Genomic DNA, 13,883 nt, shown 5'->3' on the forward strand with positions numbered 1-13,883 from the left:
CGGGTTTTGAATATCTCCAGAGAATGAGACTCCACAACCTCTCTGGGCAACCTGTTCCAGTGCTCTGTCACCCTCACAGGAAAGAAATGCCTCCTCATATTCAGATGGAACCTCCTGTGCTTCAGTTTGTGCCTGTTGCCTCTCATCCTGTCACTGGGCACAACTGAAAAGAGACTGGCTCCATCCTATTGACACCCTCCCCTCGCATATTTATACACATTGATGAAGTCTCCCCTCAGTCTTCTCTTTTCCAGGCTAAACAGGCCCAGCTCTCTCAGCCTGTCCTCGTATGACAGGTGTTCCAGTCCTCTAATCATCTTCGTAGCCCTCCTCTGGACTCACTCCAGTAGCTCCATGTCCCTCTGGTACTGGGAAGCCCAGAACTGGACACAATACCCCAGGTGTGGCCTCACCAGGGCTGAGTAGAGGAGGAGGATCACCTCCCTTGACCTTCTGGCAACACTTCTGAATGCAGCCCAGGATACCGTTGGCCTTCGTGGCCACAAGGGCACATTGCTGACTTGTGGCCAGCCTGCTGTCCACCAGGACTTCCAGGTCTCTCTCTGCAGAGCTGCCCTCTAGCAGGACAGCTGCCAGACTGTGGTGCTTGGGGTTATTCCTTCCTAGGTGCAAGACCTCCCTTGGTCCTCTTGGCCCAACCCTCCAGCCTGCTGAGGTCTCTCTGAATGGCAGCACAGCCCTCTGGGGTATCAGCCACTTCTCCCAGCTTTGTGTAGTCAGCAAACTTGCTGAGGGTGTACTCTAGATCCATTGTCCAGGTCACTGATGAATAAGTTGAACAACACTGGACCTGGTATTGACCCCTGGGGGATACCACTAGCTACAGGCCTCCAACTAGACTCCTCACTACTAAGCACAACCCTCTAAGCTCTACCATCCAGCCAATTGCCAATCCACCTCACTGTCCACTCATCTAGGCCACACTTCCTGAGCTTGTCTATGAGGATGTTATGGGAAAGTGTCAAGAGCCTTGCTGAAGTCAAGGTAGACCACAGACACTGCTCTCCCCTCATCTACCCAGCTAGTCATCTCATCATAGAAGGATATCAGATTGGTTAAACATGATTTATTCTTGTTGAATCCATTCTGACTATTGCTGATCACCTTCTTAACCTCCACATGCTTGGAGATGACCTCTAGGATGAGCTGTTCCATCATCTTTCCAGGGATGGAAGTGAGGCTGACTGGCCTGTAGTTGTCTGGGTCCTCCTTCTTGCCATTTTTGAAGACTGGAGTGACATTGGCTTTCCTTCAGTCCTCAGGCAACCTGTTCTCCACGACCTTTCAAAGATGATGGAGAGTGGCCTAGCAATAACATCGACCAGCTCCCTCAGCAGCCATGGGTGCATTACATCAGGGCCCAGGGATTTGTGGATGTCAGTTCTGCTTAGATGATCTCTGACCTGATCGTCTTTGACCAAGGGAAAGTCCTCCTTTCTCTGGACTTCCTCTCTTGTCTCCAGGGTCTGAAATTCCTGAGGGCTGATCTTAGCAGTAATGACTGAAGCAAAAAAGTCCTTCTGCACCTCTGCCTTCTCCATATTTTTTGTCACCAGGGCACCTGCCCCATTCAGCTGCAGGCCGACATTTTCCCCAGCCTTCCTTTTTCTACTGACTTATTTGAAGAAGCCCTTCTTGTTGTCCTTGACATTCCTTGCCAGATCTAATTCCAAATGGGCCTTGAACTTCCTTTTCACATCCCTGCATACTCTGACAATGTAAGAACATTAGCAACCTTAGCAAAAGAGTAAAAAGAATAACAGAGACGAACTATGTTATATCTCACTTCTGTTTCCTTCTTATTTGAATTATAAATAAACAGAGCAGGACCTTGCTGGGAAGAGACCCTTTTTTGTGCCATTTTAGTGTACAGTGATGGTGACCAGGTTGCTGAATGTGGGTCTAGGCACCCTAATAATCCCGTAAAAAAATTGTATTATTCTTTACTAACTTCTGATTTATTTAACACTGAAATGTACAGGGAGGTAGTCAGCTTGATAGCGTTAAAAAAAAAAATCCATCACTAAGTGAGCATATTTTTAGAGTAACACATTTATCACACAAACTAATTCCTAATCTTTGAATATGCATACAAGTTATGTATTTAGTCTTCTGCAAACTCCTTTGCAACATGTGGTGGGTGTATGGTAGAAATGATATGAGTTTTGCAGCTCCTTTGATAAGTTAGACTGAATGCTCTTAACATTTTTGATTACTTACATTGTCACTCATGATTTAATAATTGATCTGAACTCTTCAGTGTAACAAACCCTATAATTTATTTAAAAAAAAAAAAAAGCGGTATGGTAAATACAATTATTTTTTGTGCTTGGTGAAGCACTTGATAGCAGACTGGATAAAATGTAAAGACATGTTTGTAATGAACTTGTTCTTGAACAAATTTTGTCTAGTGTCTCTGCTATCATTTTTGTAATGGTTTTGAAATATAGGAATTTCTTCTAGAAGGCTCTGTCCAAGGCATATCCTCAGGAATTTTAGTGGGGCTCAGTGTCAGTCATATATAGGAAATGAACATTTATCTCTGAACATCCGTTCTTCTTGAGCCAGTGACCAAGGGTTTCTGTGATCCTGAAAGTCTTTCTATAACCGCCTTTCACTTAGTTTGTTACTACTGTGCACTGATGAGGAAAAATAGGAAGATGTGGTTTGTACAATACGGATATATCCTACCATTCAGTGCAAGTATGAAAGGGAAAGGAAAGGAAAGGAAGGGAAAGGAAGGGAAGGGAAGGGAAGGGAAGGGAAGGGAAGGGAAGGGAAGGGAAGGGAAGGGAAGGGAAGGGAAGGGAAGGGAAGGGAAGGGAAGGGAAGGGAAGGGAAGGGAAGGGAAGGGAAGGGAAGGGAAGGGAAGGGAAGGGAAGGGAAGGGAAGGGAAGGGAAGGGAAGGGAAGGGAAGGGAAGGGAAGGGAAGGGAAGGGAAGGGAAGGGAAGGGAAGGGAAAGTATAAGACCCTGAAATTCTCTTTTGGAGACAGGTTAGAAGACAGTATTCTATCACAACACATTTTTCCCACAAAAGCAGAGTTTTTAGCATGACAGTCTAGTGCTTTTTGGATGATTAAAAGAGGATAAATATGGCAGTATGAAAGAGAATTAATGACAAAACAAGTGACAGCATTTGTTTTTTAAAGGTGTGCTCTGTATTATCCTTTAAGATGGCATTGTGTTTGATGAACATTCTTTGTGTTCCATGGAATATGTCGTTGGGACCTTAAAACAACCCGAAAAGTCAAAGATAATGGGAGGTCTACACTTCCCCCCCACCCCCCATCCCCCCCAGATTAAGGATATACGGACAATTTTTACTGCTTTCACCTGTGAGGAAACAAACGAAAGAAAACATAGTTCAGGGGACATTAGGCACCATTATTCATTTGCTTTCATTTCCTCCTCATAATTGAATAAATGAAATGAAAAATCACTGTGAGAAAATGCACATTTTTTTAGTGTTCAGTTATGTGGGAATGTCTCTAAATATAGCTTTAAAATCCCAAGGATAGTACATATTGTTGAGGTATTGAGCTGATGGTCATTGTAACTCGTAGGAAAAAAAAAAGTCTTTAAGAAAGAATACATAGGAACAAGGGTTTTCTTGGTATACACTGATATGCATTTGTGATTATGTCAGTTTCATTGAGTTCTTTGGAAAAAAAAAAAAAAGAAATTCATGGTTGATGTTCCTACTGTTTTTGTAGATTGATGTTTATTTGAACTTATCTTCATTCCTATATATGGATACCAACATAAGAAACTTCAAAAAGGTATCTATGTTTTAAAACTAGTTTTAAACCTCTTTTTAACACTAATATAAACCTATGGATAGTCACTCTTAAATTTCAATTGAATTGAATCTTGAGGGTCAACTTCAGTCTTCAGGATTTCATGAAGTAATTTGCAGTCACAAGTCGTTAAGAGCTCAAGATAGAAATAGTCATATGTGTAAATAGCTTCACAGATCAGTAAACCCAGTAATTTCCCTGGGAATATGTGTGCCTCTGATGTTATTCACAAGCATTATTCTAGTATTTTCATTTCTATAGTATATGGTTATATACATGCATGAATCTTGAGTTAACATCTCTGACATAATTTGTTTGTATACATTTCATTTATAATAAGCAGACTGAATTTAAAATGTAGCCTTCAGAGAATTTCTGTTGTTCAGAAATTAAATTTAGGTGGTATGTGGTTTCTACACTTTATCCCTTGTTGTTAGAATTGTGGATTGCCTTTGAAATAATATCGTGAAGGTAAACTGTATTGTACAGATGCCTTGCTAATTCTCTCTCTCTCTCTTTTTTTTTTTTTTTTCCTGATAGGATTTCAACAGTTGCAGACTTTCTGTAGGATTTCAAAAAAAAAAAAAAAAAAAAAAGAGATAGAGAGAGAGAGAGATCATTACATTGCTAATTAAGTGCCTGATTCCAGATGACATATACAGTCAGTAAAATCCCCCCCTTTTAAAACCTTCCTTTGGCTTTAAAATCACCCTTAAATTTCTTTGTTTGCTCCAGTGGTTGAATATAGTCCTAGACTCTAGATACAAGTCATGAATAGTAAGTTAGATTTTTATTCTGCATATCTCTATATCTCTGTTGTGTTCAGTGACAAATGCTCCCAGTGATGAATTGCTTTGACCTTCATACCATTTAGATTTCATGTCAAAAGGTCTTATCTTATATTTAGTGCCATCTATGGAAGCTTGAATATCATTTTTAAAGGAAACAGAATTGAGCCAATATTTCATTCATGTGGACCTTTTCTTGCCATTACTCCTATTACTAAGCCATCTTAAATGAACAGAAGTAAATAAACCAGCATAGATTTAAATATGGCCTATTTGGGTATTGAATAAGTAATCAGAAAACTGGACACTTTGAATGCTGAAAACCTGGAATAGTTAGAATTTAATACAGTTGTAATAAAGCTCTTACTAATTGATATCAGTTTCTTTCATTTTGAAAGAACGCCCTTGTTCTCTATTCATTTTTGTATAAAATAAGAGATTAGCTATGTAACTTTTTATTGGATGAAAGACAATAGTTGCTCAGGTCTTACAAACATGTGCTAATTAACAAAATATTAGTGAGATAAGAATGTATTGTTCTTATTAGCAACTGAATAAAAGAGAATTGCCAATTGCCTGTATTGTGGTCTGAACATTCAGAGTAGCAACTGCATTCTGAAGGCATTGTCTGTGCCAGGACACTGGACAATGAAGGTGTAGCTTTGAGTGTGCTCATGGGGTTCAGCATCTTTCTGTCTCTATGACAGCTGTGATGACTCAGAATATTAACCAGATCAGCTCTAAATACCCCTTTAGCTAAACAGCTGTGAACCAGATAGCTCTTCAGTTGTTTAGAATATTTTTTCCCTTTCTCTTCTCTGCTTCTTTATGAAATTAAAAACTTGCATTTGTAGTAGAACAAGCTACAATAAAGCCAGTACATGCAAGTTTTAAACAGTTGTTTTAGCACTGTAATTTTTAAACGGTTAATGAAAGTAATTGTTTTAGATCTAGTCATGTAAGTGTAAAATTATGACTGTCTGCCCTATTAATCAAGTTGCTTTTGAATTCTAAAGAGATTCTGAGGTAGGAGTTTACTCAGTGAGACATAATCGTTTTCCCAGCTCAATACAGAGTAGTCCCATTATTCATGTTTTCTTCTGAATAAGAACTCTCACTGTAATTCTAAGCACTTGTGATAATTACAAAGGAGTTTTTTTTTTCTTTTTTTCCCCTTCAAAATGCTTCCCACACCCCCCACCCCCCTTGGCATTTTAAGAGAAAGTGGAATATTATGATCATACTAAATTCTAGTCAGTGCACTTGCATTTTGCTTGGCAAATTTTACCCATTTGATTTCTTTATTGTCATGTTGTACATCTGTGTGTTGTTAAACTGATGTTGCATATGTCCCAAGTTTTGTTCATTTCAGAGTTTATGAAAGTTGGCATTTATGACTTGTCTAACAAGGAATTTGTTTGCAGCACAGGTGATTTTATATACATTAACAGTGGGCTCAGTCTATACTTTTCTAGATAAAGTCTGAGGCAATCAGTGATTGAAAATATGAATAGATAAAAGACAATAATACATATGTGTATACATGTATGAGTTTTTTTTTCCTTTTACTTCCATCATAGAATTGGTTGAAATTAGACCTTTGTTGCGGTTGGTATTATCTAATCTCACATTTATTTACATAACAGGTATTTACTACTATGTAAATTTTATGTATAGGTATATTTATGTGGTAGCAAATAGCTATTATGGTTGTGCTTATTTTTTTTATGGTAATGTGAGGCTTAAGTCCTCAAATTCATCTCCTCTTCCTCCCACCTGGCTTAGCAGGAGCAATGCAGCAGGCTTGTCTAGTGGGAAGCCAAACAGCCAAACCCCTGAGAAGCTGATTTGAATTTAAGCTCCTCTTTGCTGGAGCTGAATGGTGAACTCAAGGCTGAGTGTGTTTATGTCTTACAAAGACGGTATATAGATATGGTCAATGGCTTCAGCTGCTATTTTGCTTCTTCCTTGAAGCTTTTTTTTTTTTTTAGTAGTCAATTTTTTTGGTATCTCCAGTTTTCTGATGGTTAACATCCCTGTTTCAAAATGAAAACTTGGAGAACTGAGTGTGACTAAATGCAAAATGAATGGAGAGGCATTGGGTTCGGGACAGCAGACAGCTTAGTTCAGCAAGTGCCTGTTTATAGCTTGAAAGTTTTCTAAACAACTGCAACCACCACACCACTTGTGAGGAATGTGAAGAGTAGGTGGATAAGATCATGAGTGGATACTTTGCATTTCCTATTGGGACTACTGGTTAAAATGTATTGGTTCCTCAGGTAGTACTTTAAAAGTAGTGAGACTTTGGAAATGCTTCTTCCCCAGACAGTCAGTACAGAAATAGAAATATCTGGATCTGTCCCTAAAATGCCATAAATGCCACGCGTTGTGTCTTTTTTGTTTGTTTGTTTTTTATCTGCAGATTATTTGTGGAATCAATGACTATGTGAGCCAGGTTAGATTTCTTTTAGTTTAGGGTAATCTAGGTGAAAAATTTTCTTTTTGATGTCCCACCTCTTTTAGCTCTATTTCTCTCTTTTTGTTTTGTTTTGTTTGAGGGGGTGGGAATGGGGTGGGGTGTAGACAGAAATGAAAGCAAGATATTCTGTCACGTATCAGTAACTGGAGACTGAGATCCAAAAGGAGAAGCTATTGCTAAAGGTGTAAGCCATCCTAGCTATTTTTCGTTCATTGATTCCAGTTGGTGTTATGTGGTTTTGGATTTAATAATATTTTTATTTGTATATGCATGATATAGTTATCACTGAAATGCTACTGGGTAAAGAGATCAGACAGAAAAGTGTATTCTTGTCATACAAGTAATTTATAACATTTTAAAACACCAACATAAATGATACTGACACTTGCAGCCAGAATTCACACGAACATGCCTGAAAGTTACTGATGATCCTGACACTGTACAGTGTGACTTTTCGTAAAGTTTGCAATGAAAAGTGGCAAAGCAACAAGAATACCATGATGAATGATTTTAGTAAGCGATGAAGCCCAGGAGTACTTAGCAATTGCTATCATGTATTAGGCGGCACTTCAAAACCTTGAGATAGTTGTCAATTTTGTGGGAATCTCTGCGGAGGCAATGCAGCAGGTTGTAAAAGGCAAAGAGTCTGGAGTCCTCATCAGCAAGTTGCAAGGATGGAAGGCCTTCCCACTGAGAATAAACTTCATTTCCAGTGTCGCCAGAATGAACCTAAAGGCACAAAATGATACCGTAGTAGATAATAATGAATCTGACTGGATGTAGGACAGAGAATTAAGAAATACTGGCCTTGAGGAATGCTAGATAGTAGTGTACAGCTCATAAAGTCTTTTCTGTTATGGTTTGCATTATTCTGTACAATGTTTTATATCCTCATGCGGATTTTGAGTGAATTTCAATCAGATTTTTCAGTTTATTTCCCTAAAATATGTAAGAAGCTCAGCTGTCAGTGTTCTAAGAGACCTAATGTGTTAACCAGTGTCTGGTGGAATCTGACTTTGCTGAGAAGTCAAACCTTCCTTTATGCATGGACTCATCAGTGGCATCTCCTTTTGGTTTCCTCCACCTTAAAGTCGTAAGCACTTGCTTTCAAAACTTGTTTCTCCAGCTTTGTCTCAGCCCATCTCTTAGGTTGTCTCTCTAACAGGCAGCCTGAAGAGCATGCTACCTGGCAAATCTTTCAACAATACATCTTCAGAGGTATTGTACCTCATATTCCATTAAAAAAAAAAAAAAAAGCCGTGAGTGATATACTGACCTCTAATGTTAGAAAGCTACATGTAGGAACTTGTGTAATAACTTAGTTTCTGAGGTGAAGATTGGTTTAGATCACCTCATTTGAAAGAAGCAATCATTCATTTTCTCACATCACAGAAATCTACCTTTCATAGTAGGAAAGAAATCTGTGCCTATTGGTACTTGTGAATCTTTTTTATTTCCCATCAGTTATATTTCATGAAAGCACACAGGAGTATATCTGCGCAGCCTCTCTCACTTAGTTTATGCAACTGGTAAAAAAGAAAAATAAACCTGCAGTCACTCAAAAACATGGTTTGACACTAATGCATTTGCCAACCTCATCTTCAACTCCGTTCCGTAAACAATGTAAATGAGAAGGTGGTGACAGGGTAACTGCAATGGCACCTGACTTCTACTGTTATCTTGGATCCCCACCTGAATATGGGATAGAGATGTGCTTGATTACACTGATAAATGCACTGATAAATGCACTGAGGGCCTGGATGGGATAAGGTTTCTGAGTTAGTAGTCACCAAACTGAAAGAGAGAGACCATGAGTGACCCATTGGAACGTGGTGGACACAGAGATGGTGGTACTGTTAATCCTGTCCAACTGTTCCTAGCCTAAGCAAAAGCCAGTAAAGTCAGAACCTCTTATTAACATATTGCTCACTGACAGAATGATATATAGGGACTGCCAGAGGCCCCTTTAAAAATAAACAAGCCAGAGTTGATTTTATTCAGTAAAGCTTTCAATCAATTACTGATAGCAAGGGGTATTTGAGTATGGGTTTTGTCAAAAAACAGCCTTGCTGTCTAACCCTCCAAGTGTAGGGGGAACTGAGTCAGAGCCACAGTTTTGAAGAAACAATATGATAGGAAAAGAGAAATGAAAGATACTTTGTTGTGTGCCACATCTTTGCAATAGGCCAGACTTCAAGAACAGTTTTAAACACATTATCCATTTCTGAAAGCTATATACAATACCTATATGTATACAGACATGTATAAATAAGCTTATATGTACATATAAATATGTGGATGTGAAAAAACAGAAACAGCCTACAAAAATTTGCAAATTCAAATGCTTAAAGATAAAATGAAGATTTCCAGTCCTGATGATTACACTTTCCCTTGAAGCAGGTTTGGGAATATGCTGGATTATGCTAGGCAAATCACATCACATTGTCTCTTTAGAAATCACGAGACAGCAGAAAGAATTATAACTGAATCTGAGAACTTTTCAGCTATGTTGTATCCCCCTTTTTCCTCAGAATCCACTGTTTCTGTTTTTATTTACTACTGTATGTGGCTTCTTTACATCAATAGGCTGGAAGGACTGGAAGGACCTAATACTTACCCGCCCAACTATTTTCTCCATTCCTTCTAGAAGCCGCTTGTTTTGTTCCTCAATCTCTACAGCCTTCCAGAGGATGGTGTCTGGAGCTTCTTTGATTCTTTGTACCTCAGAGGCCAGATGGATCAGGGGATCATTCCAGGAGCGCAGCACTCCCAGTACTAAATTCAGTAGGTCTTCATGCTGGTCATCCACATTAAGAAAAGGCAGTTAAAATAACAAGGCTATATGCTGGCAGTGTTAGGAGGCATTTAGAGCAATGTCCACAGATGCAGAGATCTAGGAATTTATTTCAAGACTGAGCACTGGCTGTGCTCTATAGCCCTGTCTTAGATACTGCTGCGCAATTCTGATATTTTATATAATGTTTTGCAATAATACCACAAACAATTAGAGCATTTTAATGGAAAACATCTTTAAACCCTCTCCAAATTACAAACTAGTAGGAACAACTGTGCTTCATCTCTGTGGAAAATGAACAAACAAACAACAACCAAAAAAACACCTCTTTATGTGATTCTAATGAACATTTTAAAATCCAACAATTTATTTATTTATTTATTTTTAAACAAGTTTCGTATGGAATGGAAGATGCAAATTATGGTAAACCACTAATAGCTTTTATTACCTCTGCATAATTCATCTGTCCTCCCCTTTGAACTATGGTACAGCATTAGCTCTCTGCTTTTAAAAATTATTCTTTCTTGTGAGCAAATAACAACTCATAAAGCTTATGTTTATGGTAGTGCTCAACCATTTCTTCTTTCCTAGATACACTGTATCTGAACACAACCAGACTTTATATACCCAGATGGTGACACTACCATTGCAAAACTATTACTGTTTAAGATTTCTCCCTGGCACACACATATTCATACACCTGTGCTTACTTTTTTTCTACAGAGTATTTTCAAATTCAGTCTGTGAGCTAAGCTGAAGAAGACTGTCTTCATCTTTGTCTAAGTTTATCGTTATTAAATTTATGTATTTATCAGGTTTCTTTTTGCAAGTAGTTTGCAGTATTTTACACTAGGGTCTTTGTATATGGGCAATAATGTGACCACTTTTGCCTCTTGGTAAGGAAGGGTAAGGATAGCTGTTTAGCATTTGTTAAGTATCATCAATGTCTTCAGTGCCTGGGAAACCATTTACCTCTGCCTACTATATAGCCAATGAATTTTTATGTTTGTTAATAATTGTCTATAAGGTGTTCAAAAATAATGCTCAAAGGATCTAGTATTCTGAGTACTGTACAAATATAATAACTGGCTTTGCTCCATGAAAGCAAGTTATATTGTAATTGGAAATAAGATGCAATGACTGAATGCAACATATAGGAAAAGAAAAGGAAAATTAGTGTTACTGGACTTGTATATTCTGTATAGTCAGTAGCTTAGTATCTGCAAATGTCTTTTTTCAGTGCTTTTTTCTTCCTGGCTTTTTTACTCTGAATGGGCTGATTTCCATCTGTCTGCTACCTCTCTATTGCTTTCCCATCCTTTTTTTTTTTTTTTTTTTTCCCCCCCCTCTGCTCTATCTCACACTGAATGACATTAGAAATGCGACTTACGTGAATCTGCTGAGCTTGCTCCTTGTCTTCAGGAGTGGTTAAGGAGGAAGTGTGGCAGCCATTAACAGCTTTTGTAATGAAACCCCGACCCTGAGCATAGCGTTCATCCTGCAGATCAGCAAGGAGAGGCATTATTGATATAAGTAAGAAGAGCTGCAATTCAAACACTATATTAAGTAATTGTTCCATTGTTTTTATCACTGTTTTATGCTGTAAATATCAAAGGCTTCTGGTATTTAGAGTGAAAACCAACCTGAGACACAAACTTGTCCCATGGATAAAGAATAATGGGAAAATACTATTTTTAATAGAAGCATTGGGGATCTTAGCAATGGTCAGCACTATAAGCAGATTTGGTCACCATTGGGACTATCACTGCTTGTGCAGCAGTTATATTTGTTTACTTATTGAAGGCTTTCATATGTTAACATATGTTTGTGCTTAAAAAAATACTGAATTGGATTTTTATGTGTTCTCTCTCTCAGGAAAAGACAAAGTACTTACAAATTCATTGAACATTTCTGAAGAGAGGAAGTGGATGTAGTGTGAGAGTTTAACCGCACGGTCAAAAAGTTCCCCAAGGGAAACTTGGCAGTTGGCAGATCCATTGGGGCAGATAGGCAAGGAGGTCACTCCTTCCTTTGTCAGGAGCATGTTGGACACCAGAAGGACCACCAGCAACAAACCTGTTCAGGTTTAGAACAAACCAAGATGGAAATATTGACATGTGCATTTAGAAGTAACTATCAGAGGCGGATGTAACCAAACAGGATGCAGGATAATGTTGGCTGTGCTCACAGCATCTTCTGTGCTGACTCTTGAAAATGAATAGAGGAGGGAAGCACGGTCATTCGATTATCCTTCCTCCCCTCCATCATCCTCGATACACAGGAAAACACCCTACAGAGATTGAGCAGACACAGTAACCTGTGTTACAGTACACTGTATTCAAGTCTCTCCCTATTGTGCCTTACTTTATTATACAGTGATAAATGGAAGAAAGAAAATCAAACTTCTTCACTGTGTAAATATAGATACACAATTATATTTGCACAGATATATAAGTTTGGAAAATGTTTTATTTTACTTTATTGTTTGTTTCTTCTCCTCCCACAAATCCTTTTCTTCTTTGCTAACATTTGGAGTTTAAATTACTTTTGTGGAAAGGTGGTTAGGTCACTCTTTTAAGGTTCTGATTGTCCTGGGAGTTCCTTCAAAGGATTTAGCAGCTGTGCTGTTTTGCTATTTAGAGTTTAACCCTAAATTACCTACTGTTAAGAAAACAGGGAATATTTGGCATTTCTGAAGAACTTCTACACTGATACTGAAGACTTCTCATTACTGAAAAGATGAAACCTTATTTTTTTAAAAGCTTTAACATTGACAGGGTCAAGTGTTCTATTCAGCAAAATAAAATATGCACAGAAAGACAATGAAAAGCTTTAAAAGTAAATATTTGATAAACAAAAGACACTATTCTGAGCTCTGAAGGTTTTAGTTCTGGAAATTGGCCTGCTACATGCATTGGTTCACTCGAATCACCACTGATGCAAAATTAAAATAGAATCCATATATCATCAGAGCTCTCCTGAATTTTATCATGTGGCAGGCTTCCTTTTATCTCTCAGTTCAAGAAAGGTGACCCATTTGTACAATGTTAAAGTAAACCATCATCCTCCCCCATGAACAATGTCCTGAAATTAGAACAGTGTTCTAGGCAATAATTCTATTAATAAGAAGACTTGTTGGCTTAGAAACTTGAGAGTAGTTTTGAAACCATTTACTTCAAAATTACTAGACTGCTTCTGGACTCTGATGATAATGACTTTAAGTCATTGCCTTCTGAGTTGTGAGTAGCAAAGAAGTCTGGATCCAGTCTTTTTTGTGCAGGTGTCATAACCTGCAAACCAATTTTCAGTGACACTGCTCAGTGCAAAGGTAGTCTTAAGAGATCAAAAACTGAGTAAAAAAGGGATCAAACTGCATGCTAATTCCAAGGTTTGAACACTAAACATTTGAAGCGGAGGCAAGTTTCACTATTACTTGAAAACTGGATGTCTTAGAAGACCTCAGTTTCTAGAGTTGTTACCTGTCAGTTACTTCCAAATTCAATCTAAAGTAAAAAACAAACAAACAAACAAAACACATAAAAGTTATCGACAAGTGAATGGCTAAAGTCTTACCTTTCAATGAAGCCCCCTTGGTGCTCATGGTAGAGATCCTGTAGGATGACTTGCTGCACCAGAAAGAAGTCTCAATACTTGTTCTTATTTTCTGCACATACCAGATTTATATACACCATCCGGGGTCCATTTTGCATACATTCAACAGGTCGTGGAGTTTACCTCGATAATTACAAACATCAAATTGCCTTTCTTCCACATTCATATTCAGTATTTTTTTTATTATTTGTAACTGTGAGAGGGAATTTCATTAACAATTTCAGTTGTGGGATCCTGAGTATGGTTTGATGAAGAGAATGCCAAAATTTTGCCCTGAAAATGCCACTGTTCGTGGAAAGCTCTAGTTGTCAATTCTGAGGCAGGTATCCTCAATGTTTATAGCTTGTTGTTCCCCCTTCCCACAGCTGTCTTTTCATCCTTCCATGTCTC

General features: G+C 38.2%; 1 protein-coding gene across 1 annotated transcript; it reads right to left on the reverse strand.

Annotated features, from left to right (window-relative positions):
- Positions 1-7,409: 7,409 nt before the first annotated feature.
- On the reverse strand, positions 7,410-13,609 carry PRL (prolactin). The gene is made up of 5 exons (XM_080578193.1): positions 13,455-13,609; positions 11,776-11,957; positions 11,272-11,379; positions 9,705-9,884; positions 7,410-7,816 (listed from the first exon to the last, which is right to left on the reverse strand). The coding sequence occupies exons 1-5, from the start codon at positions 13,480-13,482 to the stop codon at positions 7,625-7,627; spliced, it is 690 nt and encodes a 229-aa protein (XP_080434319.1). The 5' UTR covers positions 13,483-13,609; the 3' UTR covers positions 7,410-7,624.
- Between the last annotated feature and the right edge of the window lie 274 nt (positions 13,610-13,883).

This window comes from Anser brachyrhynchus, assembly GCF_964034855.1.
Source record: "Anser brachyrhynchus genome assembly, chromosome: 2".
Classification (NCBI taxonomy): domain Eukaryota; kingdom Metazoa; phylum Chordata; class Aves; order Anseriformes; family Anatidae; genus Anser; species Anser brachyrhynchus.